General features: G+C 47.1%; 1 protein-coding gene across 1 annotated transcript in view; it reads left to right on the forward strand.

Moving 5' to 3' along the window:
* LOC144128039 (2-succinylbenzoate--CoA ligase-like) overlaps nucleotides 1-19,599 on the forward strand; it is a 91,768-nt gene that overhangs the window by 33,443 nt on the left and 38,726 nt on the right. The window contains exons 4-5 of the mRNA XM_077661087.1: nucleotides 849-1,051; nucleotides 17,120-17,288. Coding sequence (XP_077517213.1) covers nucleotides 849-1,051; nucleotides 17,120-17,288 — 372 coding nt within the window. The remainder of the gene's footprint in view (nucleotides 1-848; nucleotides 1,052-17,119; nucleotides 17,289-19,599) is intronic.

Raw genomic sequence — 19,599 nt, forward strand, 5'->3', positions numbered from 1 at the left:
GGCGTGTTTCAGAAAACAGCAATTGTCTGAACTGGAGAATATTTCTATTCCTCTCCAGAAACTCTCCTACGGGCTCTCTGTAATGTCAGACCCTGAGGGTAACCAAGTTAAGAGCAAGATATTCTGTAGGGCTGGGTCGATGCTCGTGGCCACAGTGGGCTTGGTAGCTTCTCCTACCTTTCATATGAACCGAAAAGTAACATCCTGTTTATGAGTTTTATGGTTTGAGAAATCCAACCCATTTACAACTTGTAAAGAACAGTATGATAAAAACTGGATGCTAATGATCTTTACTCAAAGATATTTTGCAGGTGCCCGGCACAGTATGCAAGAGCCAGCACCGGTCATGAGCCAGCGTTTTCACTGACTGCATTGTGCTGGCAGCACAGACTGTCTGTGCGCCTGACTGAAATTAGCCTTCGAAAGGACTTCGGTTAATTAACCGCAAGACATTTACACAATTCCAAATAGGCAAAGATTTAGGAGACGCCACAGGAAACGAATTGCGGAAGAGTCGCTGACTAGTCTCGTCGGACGCCGGTGGGGCATAGGTTTCCTGCAAATAAGCTGAACAGCAGCAGCAGCACCCAGTACGGGAGCGGGACACAGTGATCTTGGCGATGTGCCCCTTAATTGTAGCTTGTTACGACGAGAGTAAGGGCACGTTTTGCAATCTAGATTCTAGATTCTAGAGCATTCTAGATTTAATTGCTTCGTTCACAGCTCGCATCGCTTAAGTTGTTTCTCGTCTGCTGCTAGCCTGATTGCTGCTGTTGGATCGCGCACCGAAGTATTCTTCTGGCTGCAGAATTTCGAGATCTGTGATGGCGCCTCTTGTTCTGTGCCAGGGCCTCTTCTGCATGGGACGTGCAGCAGGTTTCGTCTCAGCTTCGGCGTTTTCAACGCTCGGCGAGCAACAGTTCGAGGAGAGCCCGGTAACCGATCCTCGGAACACAATCCTCGCTGTGTGCTACACTTCGGGGACCACGGGCTTGCCCAAGGGTGCCGAGGTCACCCACTTGAGCTACGTAAGCAGCTTCTACATCACCAGGTAAGAAGTTCTGGCAGGAGGGGAGCACTCGTTGTGATGAAAGCGACAGAAATATCAGAATCACATTTCTGTTTGGCAAGATCAAAATTGCAAATTAATGTTACAAGAATCTCATTCCTGATATTACTGTTAATTTGTATGGAAACAAATGTGCATATTGCTCTGATAAAAATACGTTAAGTGAAAACTATCTCACTAAAGAAGCGAGTGGAAGGCAACGTGAACATATTGAACGGCGAGAATAGGTGCTGTTTAACCATTTTTTTTCCCTAGCCGCACTAGACATATATTTCCATGTCTACAGAAGTGTTTTCGTATTAAAGACGCAAAGCATTTAGTAGATAAGGAATGTCTCAAGGAAATTTATTATGCAGATGCCTAACATTTCTTGAGATGAAAGTATTTAAGCGGGTAACTATAGCGGCGTGTTACGCTAACAATGGCTTTCACAAAATTTGGTAATTCTTCAGGTGCTGGGACACCTGAAGTCGTATCGAAGCACTTTAACTGGAATGAATTATCGAGCAAAAAAAGGTTTGTTTCCGACTGGGAGCCACTATAGTCGAAGTAGCGCAGGTGTGCAGTTGTCATAAGGCCAAGTGGACAAGGCGAATCTGCTCCGAAGGAAGAAATACAGGAGTCGAACATTAATTAGTTGGTTACTTACGTTGTTGCGCAACCGATAAGCAGTGTACACGGTTACGCCAGAACAGTGCAGTGCATAAGCATTACAACTGTGCGGTTTCCTGCAAGTCCAACTCTCTGTCTTCAGTATATTACAAGGGATAAGGTTCCCTGCCGAGACATGCGATGACCAGCAGATCAGTTCGTCGCTTTTTGCTGCAATACATTGGATACTGAAGTAAAGAGAAGGTAACAAAGTACGCCAGACGTTGGGCGTAAATGTAGTGCTAGAATAAATTACCTGTTTCTTGATTTTTCCTCCTACGGTAGTCAAAGAAATTTCACAGTTTTAATACATCTATTTATTTATTTAAGACATTTATTTATTAGATATTCATTTTAAGGATGCGGAAAATTCCAGTAGGTATTCATTGTCATTTGACTTTTCCGACGACTATTTCAACTTTCCAATCGCTTGGTTACGTTATCTCTGGATGTGTCTGCGGAAACAGTGTTGGTAAATAGGATGTGGAAAATTCCAGAGTATATTTTACGAATTTCGAGGTAATTTGTATGTGCGTGCTCATGGTGGCAGCTAAATATTCTGGTCAATGCAGGTGATGCCAGATGCAGAAAATGGGATAGACGCGATAAGAAAAAAATGGGCAGGCATCTGTCACAGATTGCGACGTATCAGTATTTTTTTCACAATTCAGTGGCGCATGGCCCTAATTTTGATATTGCGTGACTTATGATTATTTAGTACTTCCAGCGACATTCTGTGGTTGATAATTAACGCATTCGGGTGGCCGGTTTGAAAGTATATGAAATTGACTGCAAAAAATTTTTTTTTAAGCGCAGGCGATCGTGTTTGGTACTGAGTGTCGTAGAAATAAATTTTCTGGCTTTTTATATCATTCGTAGTAGTAATTTGTAGTTGTCTGCTCTCAAGCGAGACAGAAGTGCGGCCGCGTTTGCTGTCTTTGCACTTTAGAGACTTTCCGTCCCTTCTTTTCGACGGGACCGCTCCTGTGACGCTTAGTGGCCCTGCTCCTGGAGGAGGAAGTGTGGAAAATATCTGTGCATCACTGCTGCGTTTTTCCCGTTACGGTTTGGCGTCCTCATTAAGCCACTCACAGTGACATTGTGGGTGTAGTTTCGGGTAAAGGCCCTCCTGAGCATGAACCATACGTGTGGAGATCGGCACCGAGGAAGGTGCAGCTGCTTTTTCTTCCCGTGCTGTTGTTTGCCAGAGTACCAGCGTCGCTCGAGCGAACGATGCGTGCATGTGCGCTTGTATTTTATGTTTTCTCAAACCACGGCTAGAAAAAAGTTTAGACCCCCTCCTGTACAGCGTTAAGGCTCCAGAGTCGATAGCCAGCACCAGCAATTTCCCAGCTTCCAGAACTGGAGGTCGAAATTAATTCCCGGTGGTGATTCTTGAAGCGCCATCGATACACGACCAGATTTTCCAGCTTTGACATTCCCGCTAAACCTTGCGGCTTTCCGTGCCGCCCACGAGCACCCATTTCTGTGCCTGCAACGCGTTTAGTCTTCCTTTTATATGCGTGGTTCAGCTTGTCTATTTCCGGATGCTGCGGCAGGGTTATATGTTGCGCCTTAGGTCAGTGCTCTGTGCGGAGCCCGTGCTAAGTGCGCCTTATGTGCGAAAGCATAAATACAACTATTTCTCCAGAACGTGTGCCACTTGTCATCAATGAACCGATGAATTAAGCCTGTTTAAGAAAATAACAAAGCACCAATATTTGTTACTGATCGCCGAGTGATTGCCTGGTTTACAGGCAAATCGTTTCATGGTAGTTTTGTCGCGATCCTGGGGCGACGGTGAATGTCGCATGTAAAATTTTGTGGTCGCAAATTAGCCCCAGTCATATAAGGCATAACATACTTTCAGGATGATTACCGTACTTACTCGCATATCAGTAAATACGTCATATAGGTTTACCCTCTAAGTTCGGGAACCACAAAGGGAAAACAAAATGAATATCATCGACCGGTGGAGTTTCTGAGCAGCAAACAAGTAACCACGGCGACAGGCATAACGCACAATATACCGGAGCTGCACCGGCGTTGTGAGAAATTGGTGAGCAAAAAGGTGCTGTTGCTGCTTTCGCCTATATCTAACGCTCTTTTCGGCCACAACAAAATTGCGTACTGTCATTCCATTTTTGACGTCTCCGCCCAGAAATTGATATCTCGCTGAAATGGCTCCGGGAAAGATCACCTACGTAAGGAAAACAGGACCAACCGCAAGGCGGTACCAATGACAGAAGTGTCATTTTTGCGACGATACCTCTAAGCTGCAGATTCAATGATTGCGCGGTGGGGTTCTTATCTTGTCCCGCACATCGACCTTTTGCGCTGCTCTGGTAAGAAACAATGGACTTGCGAAATATTTACGCAGTAGGAGTGGAAGCATCTGCCGCAGATCGTCAAGGCTCAAAGCCTGCCAGAACACAGTCCTTCTCGCAGTAATGCCATTGTTGTCATTCTTTTTTTCTTTTTCTAACATTCTACCTTTTTTGCGCGTCTCCTCAGCGGTGCTTCACATATTGGTCGACCCCCAGGTTTGGCGAGGGCACATAGGTAGACATAAGCGCCAGTAAATGCTCTAGTGTGTGTGAGGTCCAGGACTCTTGAAAATTTACGCGTCAACATGTAGGTTTATATACGAACAGGGCAACGTTGGAGTTTAGCCAAACTCCCTTCATGTGCGTTACTTCTTCCCTGGAGGTAGGTGTTAGGTTTGGCCAGTTATTAGCGGACAGACTGAATTCGCAAAGAAGATTGTGAGCGTTGAATGTCTAGCTGCGAGTTTATTTATTGGTTACAGTCCCAAGAAAGGTTGGGTTGTTCATGTGGAGTCTGCGCATATTCTCAATATCACAGTTCGAGATTGGGAACTGTAGATTAGTCATAATATTTAGAACCATGATTTGTTGATAATAACACTGAATGGAAACTGTGGGATAGTGACAACAAGAACATCTCCGCATCTCGAGGCATTACTATCACCGCTGAAGCGTGCAATTTTCGCATATTGGCCAAACCTTCTAAATAGCGATGTCTTCTGATTTCCACGTTTCCGGAAGTTTGAGTATGTTGATTCCGGATGATGAAACAAGTTCATAAGTACTGTAAAAGAGTGAAACTGCACTTAATTGTGAAAGTTACAGAAAGAAATTAGGGCGTTTTCCTCGAGGGTTTTTGCAAGAACGTTTAAAGACATCACGACGGACGCAGATCAGAACTTCCTGCAATCATTCAACGAAAGCATATAGCAGATTGAACAGAAAACAATCTTCTGCAGTGCAAGAGAAATGGCGCGTACTTGATTCCGGCGAATTCAACAAGTGCAGCTGGAGCAGGGCGGCAAAACCCCTCGAAGGCCACTATTGGGCCTTAAACTCCTTTGTCTTTAGTTTTTGTTAATTATTGATTAATTCGATTGTTTACCTATTGTACAATCACGCAGCCCACGATGGCATTATTGTAAAATGAAATAAGAAACAAATTTCACCCAGTGTTGGGGTGAAACACTAATAAGCCAAAGCGCAAAACGCATTAAGAAAAAAAACAGAAGAGAAGGATGACGGAACAAGAAACAAGAAAAAATAATAAATAGGAACACAATGCGCATCATTCCTGCTCGCCAAAACTTACAAGCATCCGATTCCCTAGGAACATCCACAGTGGAAAACACCGACTGAACTTATTGGACGACGAGAGGCTCTAAGACATGTCGACAGATGGTACCTTACCCCACTTGCAGCTGTGTACGAAGAGGTGACACCACATTCACCGAAAATGACAGATACCCCTTCATGGGCGTTCACGACAATAACTACGGAGAGGACGTTCAATCGGCATCGTAAAGCAAAGCCGACAACTCGAACGGTGGTTGGCCGCCGCTGTGTCTCAGTGGTTATAGCGCTCGGCTGCTGACCCGAAAAACGCCGGTTCGATCCTGGCCGCGGCGGTCTAATTCCGATGGAGGCGAAATGTTCGATGTTAGTGTATGTAAAGAACCCCAGGTGGTCGAAATTCCCGGAGCCCTTCGCTACGGCGTCCCTCATAGCCTGCGTCACTTTGGAACGTTAAACCCCATAAACCAACCAATCGAACGGTGGTTAATATCAGTCTAGGAACGTGTATAGCCTATACGGATGCATCGTCCATAAAAGAGGCATAAAAAACGGTGACCACTAGTTTTACATATTCTGAGCTAATCACAAATCGGGAGTAGGTCTCGGACTACATAGAGCCGCTTGTGATGGAGCTTTTCGCTATCTGTGATGCGATGGAGTCTATAAATAACTTTGTACCTATTAGAGAAGCCAATTTCCACACAGTCTCCTTTGTGGCAAGAGTTGCAATGACACTAAGCATCACTGAAGAGTTATATGCTCTCGATATGAATACAATGAATGCTTCCAGATATACTGAATGCAAGGAGGTGTTCAGAATGTTCACCAGAGGAACGCAGACCTCCTTAAACACAAAGCTCCAAGTACAAATGCCTACATCACTATCCTTCGCTGCTGCATGCGATCCGCCCTTCCCATCATGTCGTCCTTCATAACTACACTTGCCTTGATTCCCCCGTTCACTTACACCCTCTCTAACAATCGAACACCATAGGAGGAGGTTTCCCTTAGAAGGATTCGGGCTGGGGGGCCCTTACCCCGTCGGTGACGTGTCGATGGCTCTCTCCACAAGATAGTGCCGAGCACAAGTCCCAAATTTTCCACGCCAGCCACTGAAGAGGTTCTTCGCCCATGAGTGGCGTTTCCGGTAGCTGTGGACAGGCGTTGTGGACGGAATTTATGGACAGAACATGTTTGCACGAACTGAACAAATGTGCACTCGTAGCGCTATCATCCGCAACCCACTTAACCCCCCCCCCCCCCCCTCGCAATGTACGGCGCTGGTCGAGCAGATGGCGGACGCGTATGAGAGAGGATGGACGCGTAGTAAGAGGAATGGTTTCGCATATACTGCACCTAAGGAGACTTAAGTGCACCCCTGGAATTTTTGTGGACGTGTCTGTGAACTCCGGACTTTATTAATGTGTTTACTGAGAATTAGACTTACAGCTACAAGGAAACAGCACCCGTCCTTTTGGCTAGCATACCACGCTAGGAGCCGGAACTTGCGCAAGTTTCTAGAACAGAATAGCCAGCATGACCTATTCTAGATTATCGACAGCCCCTTCTTAAGCCACATGGCAAGCCTTCAAAAAACAAACTGCGCGCCGAGTGGTGCATCCGAAATAAATATGCGGAAACCGACCTTCAATGGGGCATTCACCGATACCAGCAGGTAACCTGTTCCAGTAATTCATCCTGAGAGTAAAAAATGAGCATTATATACATCACACAGGCATTTAATCTCACGGATGTTCCGCTCATTATCAAGACGTCTGGGCGAGAAAAGAGATTACAGCCAATATTGGTCTTTGTTAATGTTCAGCTTTTGAAGATGGTCATGATACATCATTTTACACTAATGTGTCTCCTGAGCTTACGTAATGAATGCCAACCGAGACTTTCCGCAGCATACATGTCCTTCTTGAAACATGATCTTTATGTCCAGAAAGTGGATGCATCTTCCTTCATGCAGCTCCACTGTGAACTTCAATCCATAGGAGGCTTCTTGAAACACCTTGACAACTTGATCTGCCAGAGCTACATCTGGTTTCTGAACGCGTGTAAAGACAATGTAATTATCAACGTACCTCGGAACCATCATCATCCACTCAACTAACTTCATTCTAGTTCTAGTTCAAGAAATGGTATTTAATGTGCATCAGATTAGAATTGAGGCTCACTTTCGTATGAAGTAGAGCCAATTATTAACATTGAGTGCTCACGGCAGTAAAGAATGATTATGTATTGAGAATGGCCAATATTTCTCTGATGCAGTGTCCCTTATAATATTGTAGAAAATATGATTCTAGGTCAAACATTTCGCCTACATCGCTTGTCAAGAATTTCAATTTGCAGACCCTGCTATCTACTTAGATGTTGGTTCGTATTATTTCTAAAGTGGCGCCCATACTCTTTTAAGTATTAAAGGTTGCAAAACCTTGAGGATGATTTTCCACACTTCCGTGTCTTACGGTGGTGAGATAAAGTTTTTAGTGGTTGTTGGTTCTTCTAAAAAAAACCTGGACCCTCTGAACAGCTGACACTGGCTGGCAGGTAGGCCGGCTATTTTACCGTGCCACGACGTACGTTTATCCCAATTTCCCGTAATTGAAATTGAGCGAACAACAGGTACCTATTCAACGGCCTTAGAAGGGCAATTCTGTAGGCTCGGTAGCTGGGGCAGTAGCTGCTGATTTTTTGATTTTTTGAACAGGTGGCTAATCGCATATGAAACATTTATCCGTACCAAACTTGAATATGCATCGACTATTTGGAACCCCCATCAAGAATACCTAATCCAGGCGTTAGAAGCAGTCCAAAACCGAGCTGCTCGTTTCATAACATCCAAATATGATTCTCGGCTGAGCGTTTAATATCAACCCTTCCATTAGTCTAACCCCCCTGTCATCACGACGTAAGATAGCAAGACTTTGCCTATTCCACAAACTTTATTATAATTTCCCGCAATTACGTGAGAGCCTTATTCTACCCCCCTAGAGATCCTCCCAACGTTTTGTTTTATTGCAACAGTGTTCAGCGTATTCATGGTACCACTAAAGCCTTCAATAATTCATTTTTGCCAACTGTTATATCCGAGTGGAATGTACTACCTGACGATATAGTCAATGAAACCAACTCAGTAAAATTTAAACACTTATTGACTGCTTATTTCTCTCCTCAATTCCTGTAGAATGCCTTTTATTTACCTATTTATTGTCTTGGTAATTTCAATGCGTTTGCTGTGTTAAATTGTACTTGCCATTTATATTTGTGTTCTATCTTTGTGACCCGTTATTACCATTTGTCCCCCCCCCCCCTTTATGTAATGCCCCATTGGGGCCTTTAAGGGAAAATAAATGATGATGATGAAATGATGCGTTACTGATCTGAACGGCTATAGCGACCAGATTTGAGGACTGCATAGTGGCTCAGATATGTATGAGACAGAGAGCTGTGGGCAAGTGGCGCACCTTTATAGCAGGCGAGTACGTATCCTTTAGTGCCATGGGTAGACAGTAAACACAAATTAACCATAATAATCCCGAATCATCACTTCATATTCTCCCCATGTTCTGGGAAGGTTTTCACCCCATAATGGCTGTGTACTTACGGTTAAGTGCCAAAGCAGATTTTCATCGGTAAAAGAACATAGTACTTATAGTGTATTTCATGCAAAGCGCGCAACGCTCTAAGTACGGAAGTAATCAGCATGAAAAAAATGAAGGAAGGCGTGTTACTCCGCGTTTATTAAGGGGACGATTGGACTAAGGCACGAGAGAACGACAGTGTGTGAAACAATGGGAGCGCCTTTAATCTAGCTCCTGGCAAATGTATCATGTAATGAGCCGCTAGGCAACGTATTTGTTATTTCTCGCTCCCCACAACGAACGCACTACTTCTTGATCGTAGATGCAGGCAGTGCAAAAAATTTAAAATTGAAAAGTGGTTTACCGCCGCGGTGGCTCTGTGGTTAGAGCGCTCGACTACTGATCCGGAGTTCCCGGGTTCGAACCCGACCGCGGTGGATGCGTTTTTATGGAGGAAAAACGCTAAGGCGCCAGTGTGCTGTGCGACGTCAGTGCACGTTAAAGATCCCCAGGTGGTCGAAATTATCCCGGAGCCCTCCACTACAGCACCTCTTTCTTCCTTTCTTCTTTCACTCCCTCCTTTCCCCTTCCCTTACGGCGCGATTCAGGCGTCCAACGATATATGAGACAGATACTGCGCCATTTCCTTTGCCCAAAAACCAATTATTATTATTATTGAAAATTGGTTTCCGAGGAAAGGAAGCGGCGCGGTATCTGTCTCACTTATCGGTGGATACCTGAACCGCGCAGTAAGGGAAGGGTCAAAGGAGAGACTAAGAGAAGAAAGGAACAAAGGGTTACCGTAGTGGAGGGCTCCGGAATAATTTCGACCGCCTGGGGATCTTAACAGTGCACAAACATCGCACACACACGAGCGCCCTAGCGTTTTGCCTCCATAAAAACGCAGCCGCCGCGGTCGGGTTCAAACCCTGGAACTCCGGATCAGTAGCCGAGCGCCCTGACCACTGAGGCACTGCGGCGGGCTGTGAAATTAATATTGTGAAATTAACCTTGGTGATGCGCATATACGGGAGGAGGAAGAAGACGAAGTGTCCCTGCAAAGGTTGCTGCACATCGCTCCAGTGAAAAATCTCGCTCTCCGCATAAATACATTCCTTATATCAAGAGAACTGACTTCCAACCATCTGATGAAGCTCCCGAAGCTCATGCGCCGTCTGACAGGGTGGTAGTAAGCAAATGTCCTTCAGTCATCCCAGCAGCTGGACTCGGAGCCTCCGGTGACGCGCTGGCAGAGGTGGCTTCGCCGGCGTCGGTCACGACGGCTTCAGCAACACCTCTTTTGACAACTGAGGCTGGGTCCCAGGTCTTGGTTCCTGCTCCCAGTCCATCAGAGGCAGCGCACATCCCGCCTTCTACAAATGCACCTCAGCCCGTAAGCGATCTGCCCTCTGGGCGGAACACGGCAATGACTGCCCAGCCTCCACTGCTGGATGGGGCTTCAACCGTGCAGCGTGAGGAGGAGAGCTCTCCAATGGACCTGTCTTCAGCACCTCTATCCGTGCCACCGGCTTCCCGCAGTTCTCAAAAGCGCCCATCAGGGGACACTGCACAGGATTCGTCTTTTGCCAACTGCAGCTCACGAGGCAAGCGTTCCTGCCCAGCGTATGCCAAACAGGTGGCTGTGTCGACATCGGGATCGGTAGATAGATAGATAGATAGATAGATAGATAGATAGATAGATAGATAGATAGATAGATAGATAGATAGATAGATAGATAGATAGATAGATAGATAGATAGATAGATAGATAGATAGATAGATAGATAGATAGATAGATAGATAGATAGATAGATAGATAGATAGATAGATAGATAGATAGATAGATAGATAGATAGATAGATAGATAGATAGATAGATAGATAGATAGATAGATAGATAGATAGATAGATAGATAGATAGATAGATAGATAGATAGATAGATAGATAGATAGATAGATAGATAGATAGATAGATAGATAGATAGATAGATAGATAGATAGATAGATAGATAGATAGATAGATAGATAGATAGATAGATAGATAAAGAGGAGGAGGGAAAGGCAGGGATGTTAACCAGAAAGGGGTTCCGGTTGGCTACCCTGCACTGCACTGCGGGATCGGTATCGTAAAAAGTGGCCATTAAAGCTCTGGCAGCCAAAATCCTGACAGACATTCCGAACACGATTCTTCAAATGAACCTGGACGAGTATCTTGGGACCAAAGGTTTTCGTGGCTTCACGTCTGGAACGAAATCTAATACCATCGCTGTGTGGCTCCTGACTTCGGCTTCTGTCGAGCGTCTGCAAACGCTCAAGTGCATATCGATTACAAGCGAGATCTCGGTGCCGGTACAGGTGTACCTTGTAGAAGGTTCGGACCTACAACGCTGTGTTGTCCACAACGTCGACGTTGTCGAAGACCAGACGACCCTCCAGCGTGAGTTGTACTGTCCAACCCACCGTGTCATCCAGGCGCGGTATATGGGAAAGGGGCGCTCGTGCATCGTCACACTACAAGACCCACCAACTCTCCCAGAACGACTTTACTGCTATGGCTGTATTCTGCGGCCTCGCCCTTGCAAACCGAGTGCTGCCTATTCCTACAGCTGTTTCAGACCTGGCCACATGCACCGATCATGCCCTTTTGCACACCGTCTGATGCGGGCTTTGCAAGGCTGACGACCACGAGATCACCTCTCCAACTTGCCCAACAAAACAGAAAGCAACTGAGAAGGTTCGGCGTAGGATCCGTAAGCAAGTGCCTCCGAATGAAAACAAAGCCCCGATACAGACATCCAACAGGTTTGCGGCTGTTCAGTGCAATGAAAACGACTGGCCGGAGCTTTCTGAGCCCAATACACCTGCCCAACAGTCGTACAATGATAAAGTGCGCAACGATCGCCGTCGCTTTCAGGCTACACAAAAGCCCAGAATACTGAAACCTCTGCGTGAGGACATGGCAGCAGTTGACGACCAAATTGCACGCCTTTTAGCCGAGGTCTGTAAGCTACGACAACGCCATGAACTGCTTGCTCGCCGTAGACAACCCGCGGAATCCCACTCCATGCCAATCAATGCTGCAACGCCTTCGACTACGTCCAGTCCTCATGCGTTTTTCGCAGACTCTACCAGGTCTTCTGCAGCACTGCAGGATAACTTAACATCCCTCCTCCGAATTATGCTAAACCAGTTATCTAACCTGACATACCTTCTATTACAACGCTTGGAAGCCTCATCGCAAATGGCAAGCACACGTTGTTGTGGTGTGCTTCAATGGAACTGCAGAGGCCTCTCCACAAAGCTGGGAGAGCTCAAATCTCGACTTAGCATGAACACGCTCCAGGTGTGGGCACTGCTACAGCAGGAGACCAATGCCTTGCCATCCATTTCTGGCTTTAATGGATACATGTCTCCTTCAATGAATGACCATCGTGTGCACACTGCTGCCCCTCTGAGAAAGGCGGCGGTGTACTTTGATGCGCGTTTTCCTCAAGTTCGCCTCTCTCAAGAAAACTGGTGCACCTCATATCAAGAGGTAGTCGCAGTGGCTGTGAAGCTTCCCAAGGCAACTGTTGTGGTCGTGTCATACTATGTAAGACCCGCCGGTGGAGCTCCCTCCCGCATTAATCTGGGGTGGTTATTAACTCTACAATGACAGCACCCAGGGAGGCCTGTTTTAGTCGGTGGGGACTTTAACACCCCTCACCCGGACTGGAGTGCCCCTCTTCAAGCCTCCGCGGTAGGCGTGTGCGGGACGCATTCGCGGATGCGCTGTTTGTTTTACTCAACCACCCATATTCAACAACGCGGATTGTGCGCCATGCTCGCAGTCCAGCATATGCTCCGGAGCTTACGTTGTGGTCAGGACCCCGGACTCCATCGTGGCACCTGGAGTCAGAATGCTGGGGTAGTGACCATCCTATTATCATCGGTCTACATCCATCAAGAGCCCGCCGATTACGCCATAAGTGTTCTGTTATCAATTGAGACACGTTTCGCACCACCGTCGACGATCTCTCTCTGCAATAATCTACACTACTTGTGGACTGCATACAAACTGCGCTGAATAAGGCTACTGCTGTCACCTGGACGGACGTGAATTGCCTGGCGCCAGATGTCGGTCTGCTAAACCTGTGGGCTGTTCGCCGGCAAGCGGAGATGGCAGCTTCCCGAGACCCGACTCGAGTTCTGCGCAAGCACGGACAAGGCTGAATTACCTTACTGCCAAGGCTCGCAGATATGAACGCGATCTCTCGCGGCGGCAGTGGCATGCGTGGTGTGAGCAGTTCTCGACAAAGTCATCGAATGCTGCTCTCTGGCAAGCGTTTTGTGCAATGAAACATGGTTCCCATCGTCCTGACGCAGCGGCCACAACATGCTTCGCAGCTAACTTAGCTCCGGATGATTTCGCCACACAGGCAGCGTGGAAGTTTTTCCCCAAGTCCGATGTGTTGCCTCCAAGGGTCTTAGTAGCCCCCTTGACTGCCATTAGAGCATGTGTCGATAAGTTCCCATTTACAGCCAACGACGAGGGAATTGAAAGCCCATTTTCAATGACGGAGTTGCTTGCAGGAATAGACGAGGCCCGTCGGAAGGCTGTGCCCGGTCCGGACTCCATTCCGTACGAGGTTTACAAGAACTTAAGTTCCGCTGTACTGCCTCAACTCCTCGCCACCATTAACAAGATATGGATAGATGGCGTCGTACCAGATACCTGGAAATCTGCTATTGTGATCCCCATACCAAATCCGGGGAAGCCGCCGACAGACCTCGGAAGTTTCCGGCCTATATCGCTTACGCCAACATTATGCAAGCTTACCGAAAAAATGCTTGCCACACGACTGTCGTGGTGGCTTCAGCACCATGGTTTCTACCATCCCGCCCAAACTGGCTTTCGTACGTCCATAGGTACAGAAGATGGACAGGCTGTCTGGACGTCAGCAGTTCTGGGCTCAACTCGCAGCCACAATGTACGTACTGTACTATCCATGGACGTTGAAAATGCGTACGATAATATCAGTCATGCTGCCATCCTGGAATCGCTTGACATGCTCCATTTCTTCGTTAGAGTGCGCAATTTTGTTAAATCCTTCCTTGAAGGCCGACACTTTGCCATACGCCTCGGTAGTGAGGCCGTCGGATCATTTGTGCCTCTTCGCGGCGTTCCCCAGGGATCGGTGTTATCGCCAACATTATTTAATATTGCTTTTATCCCCCTTACTTGGCGCTTACATGATGTCTCTGTTAAGTTATTATTGTATTCTGATGACATAACGGTGTGGAGCACTCACAACGACCTGATGACTCAAGCAGCAGCCCTACAATCAGCCATAGATACTACGTCGACTTTTGCTTCTTCGATTGGTCTGCAGCTTTCAGTGAGCAAAACCACGTTCGTGTCAGTCGCCAACCGCTGGGGGCGCCGTAAACTGCGGCAACACCAATTCGTCTCCATCTATCCGGAACTCCAATTCAAGAAAGTTCGACCGTAAAAATCTTGGGCTTGACAATAAACGAGTCAGGAACAGGTACTGCTTTGCTTTCTCGGGCTAAAAGCAAGCAATTCAGGCGTTGGGTCTGATTAGACGCATTGCTCCTAAAACAGGCGGAGCCCGATCTCATGTTGCATGACAGTTGGTGCGGGCGGTTGTGCAACCGCGCCTCGTTTACCAAGCCCAATTACAGCATTTGACGAGGGCTCAATGGGATCGTCTAGAAGCTTTTAATCGAAAGGCAATGAGGGTCATCACTTGCCTTCCCCGCATTACCCCGATCGTGGCACTCCAAGAACATGCGCAGATGAGCTGGTGCAGCAACGACGCGATGCGCGCCGCCTAAAGTCAAGCTTTACACACACAACGTGTGCACTCAGGGAATATGCTTCATCGCACTCCATTCTACAGCCGCCCCCGCCAGTTCTTCCTCCCTGGCGTTTTGTGCAGCTAAGCGACAACAAGCCAACTGATCTACGTCGGCCATCATCTACCCGCGCGACATCGTCGTTTAGTGACCGAATTACAGAGCAAGACGCCAATCTGCCGCATGGCTCCATCGTTATGTACGATGATGAAAGCATCCAGGCCTGCGAAATAACAACGGTAGTTTACTGTCCATGCAAGCCTGGTCTGAACAAAGCGTCAAGGTTTCGCCTCTCAGAACCTCCTTCCTCTTTCTGTGCGGAGATGCTTGCGGTTCAAGAGGCACTTTGCTCTGTGGCCGCCGTTCCCATGCTACCCACGGCCCGCATTGTCATTCGCACCGACGCCCTTCACGTCACACGCCTACTACGACGAGTCAGTCGCACCCCAGAAATCTGCCAAGACATTCATCGTCTAGCGGAACGCATCCCGCAGCAAATCCGTATTGAGTGGGTCCCGCGTGACCTCGTGATCGCACAAAGCCGCGCAGATTCTGCGACCTGCCTTTTGACCCCATCCTCGTCTTTGCCTCGAGTCCTCACTCTGGATGACCCCACCCTCCTTTTAACAAGAAAGGAACACCTCCGGTGCCGCACACGTGCTCTAATCCCTCCGTGTGCGGTAAACCTCCCCCGTGGTCTTACCCGCGAAGAGGAGGTTGCCCTTCGGAGGATACGGGTTGGGGTTGCCCTAACTCCAGCTGTGACACGCAAGTGGCCGCACTTCAAAGATTTATATCCCCGCCGCGGGTGAAAGATCAGAGACTGTGAGGCGGATATCCACCACCTGTTGTGGGACTGCCCGGCGTTGAAGCCGACGAGAATTCGGCACCTGGCGGCAGTGGGTCTCTCACCGGACAATCCGGATTCCTATATTGCCTGGACACAGGGTCTATATCACCGTTCCCTTCTTCATTTCATCAGATCAGCCCATCTTTTTTCATTTATTTAAGCATCTTACTCTTGTCTCACTTCATAGTTTTTATGCCCTGGGACAATAAATATCGCTTTAAAAAAAAAAACAAAAAAAGCGCGGCCGCCGCGGTCGGGTTTTAACCCGGATACTCTGGATAAGTAGCCGAGAAAAAAAGAAAATTGGCTTTGAGGAAAGGAAAGGCGCAGCAACCGTCTCAATTTTGAGTGGACGCGTCCACCACGCTGTAGGAGAACGGAGTAAGGGTGAGTAAAAGAGGGAAGAGATACAGGAACGCTCTAGCTTTGACATGGTTGTAGGTTATGCGTGCAACAGAGTTATGGTTGTTAATTGGACCAGAATTACATCGCGAAGGAAGCGGTGTTTTTTTTTCTCAGAGAGCTATGAGAGCAAGATTTCAGCGCCAAAAGAACAGTGTTCTTGCTGTTACCACTGGAACTTGTTTGGTTAGATAGCGTTTTGTAATTGCTAAGAACAAAGCAGGAGCAAGTCGCGAAGAAAGTGCGCAAGGCTGCCTGACCAGGTTTTTGGTTTCCTGCGTGACCTTTGTTCTCAAATTTACAAAGCGCAATTGAACCAAAAAAAGTGCGATGTACTAAATATCCAGTTAAGAGCTTCTGCAATAAAAGCGTTTTATTTCCCCTTCAGTAGTTTCTACCTAATCATGGAGTATATTTCATGCTTTAAAAAGGTTCTTAGTTTTCAATATTTTTGTAGTCTTTAATAAAGCTTTTAACAAAAATTTTAAATTCTGCGCTCCCCTCAGCCACATTACGGAATGAAAATGGTACTCGCAAGAGAACCATTATTTTTCACTCCACAAATTCTTAGTGTCGGAGTATTGGCCCATAGTTTTCAGATTAGAAACGCGTTCAGTTCCTTTTGTTAACTATACCCACCAGAACTATGGCATTTTTGTGCTTGCTGCTGCGTTTTAAGTATTCCCCGGAGGGAAGTATACTACATAGAGCAGCAAAAAAATTTATAAACTAATGAACAAAATTCCAGCGATGGCTTAAGAATTCATTTTAAGAACTTTGCATTCAGTATCGAGCATCAGATGTCTCGGCGCTTTGCCATTCTAGTTGCCGATACGAATAATGTGCTCATCTCACAGATAATTTTTTTTCTTAATATTTAGTAAACATTATTCGCGAGTTTTAGTTTTCACGAGGTTTGTTCGACTGCAGCTCACCTCCAGAGCTTCAACCGCCCCATACAACACAAAAGAAATGTCGTGTGTACGTCAGTACATTAATGCTTACATGCTATAGACGTAGTATTCAGTCAGAATGTGCTCTGGGCTTCCAGACAGTAATGCCGTTATTTTCTGCAGGTTGCATCTGCCCTGGCGAGAAGGCGACGTGATGCTGGGTCACAATCCAATCACGCATCAGTCCGGGATGCTCTACACCACTCTAGCTGTGCTAGATGGCGCCGTGTGTGCAGTCACACCGGCCGGGATTGGCCCCCATGAACTTATTGATGCGATCGATAAGAACAAGGTAAAAATAGCACCATTACGTTTGGTTGGCTACGTTGCACTGCAATGCTGGTATATTAATTTTACTGGTAAATTTTACTGATTAATTTTACTGGTATATTGAAAATAATTAATGTTGGTAGCTTTACAAAGCACTCTAACAAGACACTACGAAGCGTCAAGATTGCAGTCGACGTCGCGCTCTGCTTAGCTGAGCAAGAAATTACCAAGCTTAATATAGGGGGTGAAATATAGTAGTCTGCGACTCATGTTCGTGGGCCTATACGAGGGCGTTAAGAGTGCCATAATAATTATATTTTTGAACGTACATCTTTGATCATTTCCTTGCAGGCTGTTGTCCATGCTCGAAGAAAATCGAAACAGGGAAATAATTATCGTAACCAAGCGAGACCAAAAACGAGGAATTCCTGTGGATCTGGAGCTACAGAAGCTGCTATTAAATACACTAGCGTAACACTATCCATCCACAAACTACGAAAACAAAATATGGTCGAAATGCGTAGTTAGGTCAAGTGCGAAATAGGTGCGCTAGCAGTTCGGATTTCACTTTGGTTCCGGTGTCCATAACAAGTGTTCGCGGACGGCAATTGTTCGAATGGCAATAATGGGTTAACGGTCATATATGCGGAATCGGTCGTTCTCTACATTCATAGCTCCCTCGGCGTATTCCTGCCACTCCTGGCACAGTAGTGCAGAGGTCAAGCGATGCGCCACTGGCCTGCGATGGCAGGTGCTGCCATCGGTGGGACTTGTGTTGCTTGGGTTTCGTTGCGACGCAGGTTCCTGTTCCCGAGCAGCATCTGATGATTAATTGAGCTGCCGCCTGACACGGTGGGCAGCTGAGCAGCCTGCCACAAAGCAGGCTTCAGACAGACAGAAATAAAACGGCTAAATGCGGGGAATGGCCACTATAAGTGCTGTACTATGCTGACCACTATAAATATATCGTCGTTCACTGTAGAAATGAAATGAAATCCGCTTTTTTTTAGGAAAGCAGAGTCGAAGCACCTGGTCCACTTCCCCCTTGAAACCTGAACGGCGCCGCGAGACGAGGAACGAAGGGAGAGTAAAAAATTAAGAGAGAAAAAGGCCCCGTAGTGGATGGCTGAGGATAAAACTCGAGCCACCTGGGTTTCTTTATTGTGCACTGGCATTGGCGCCTTTTGCGTTTGGCCTTTAATGAAACTTCACCGCAGTGGGAAGCAGTCAATCAGCTTCATCAGGGCTCAGCACTGCAGCGCTGTCACCACTAAGCCAGGGCGTTGAGTTGAGAGTAGATGCGATCATAAAATGCTATGTAGTAAAGGGGCAGCACATTATAAGACGGTTGCCTCCTGAAGACGTTGGCTCCTGAACTGATGAACGTACCTCCGCAGGTTCAAAGCTCTCATCAGCACGTATGCATAGTTTGTGCGCTGTTAAGCCCCAAGCAGTGGTGGCCATAAACGCCTGGTGCCCACAACATTCTTTTGCCCTCTTGTTGGCACGCGTGGCTACCCGGCACCGCTGCTTCTGAGCTATGTAAGAGAGAATAATGGTAACATGCACAATGCTGCGCGCTGCCGCCGCTAACCCGAGTATTTCATGGCATTCAAGAATAGAACACGAAAACTTGCTCAACAAGGACTCCCGTATACATGCAGCTAAGGCCCGCAATCGAGCATTGGCAGCTGCCGCCAATCGGGAGCCGATAATCGGAAAAGATAATATCGGATGGAATCAGCTGCTCAACACGAGTGCTCGCGTTCACCATAGTCCTGCCAGATCCTGACAACTGCTTGCTTCTGTCAGTATTATAGTTTTCGAGCATGCACCGATGTGTTGCTGAATGCTATCTCTGAGGGCTTTCAAGTTTAGTCCGCTCAGTTAGACATGATTCTCATTTGTACTGCTTATTGAGCCGTCCTTTATGCCAGCCTGCTACAGGTAACTGTTTATAGTAGGAAACAGACGCTCAACCGCGTACAATGCAGTTTTCATGCTTTGAGTTGTCACATACGCATAACAGCACGAAAAGTGGGCTTCTTCTTCTTCTGTGGTTGAAAGAAGAATGGAAAGTGGGAAGACACGGGCTTGTCTACTGGAGGGCTAGCCTCCACGCCCACTGCCGGCGTGTCGTAGAAGGAGGAGGGGGAGGGGAAAAAGATTGAAAGGAGAGGGTAGGCGCGCATCCGCAGTGATCATGTCAGTGACATGTGCTGTCCCCTGTGGCCTAAAGGCGGCCAGAGAGACCGGTGGCCTCCAGGAAGGAGAGGAGGTGCCGGAAGGCCTTGGCAGGATGGTGGCCGCCGGGGAACAGAAGGTGGTCCGCT

The sequence above is a fragment of the Amblyomma americanum genome, chromosome 4 (genome assembly GCF_052857255.1).
Source record: "Amblyomma americanum isolate KBUSLIRL-KWMA chromosome 4, ASM5285725v1, whole genome shotgun sequence".
Taxonomy (NCBI): Eukaryota; Metazoa; Arthropoda; class Arachnida; order Ixodida; family Ixodidae; genus Amblyomma; species Amblyomma americanum.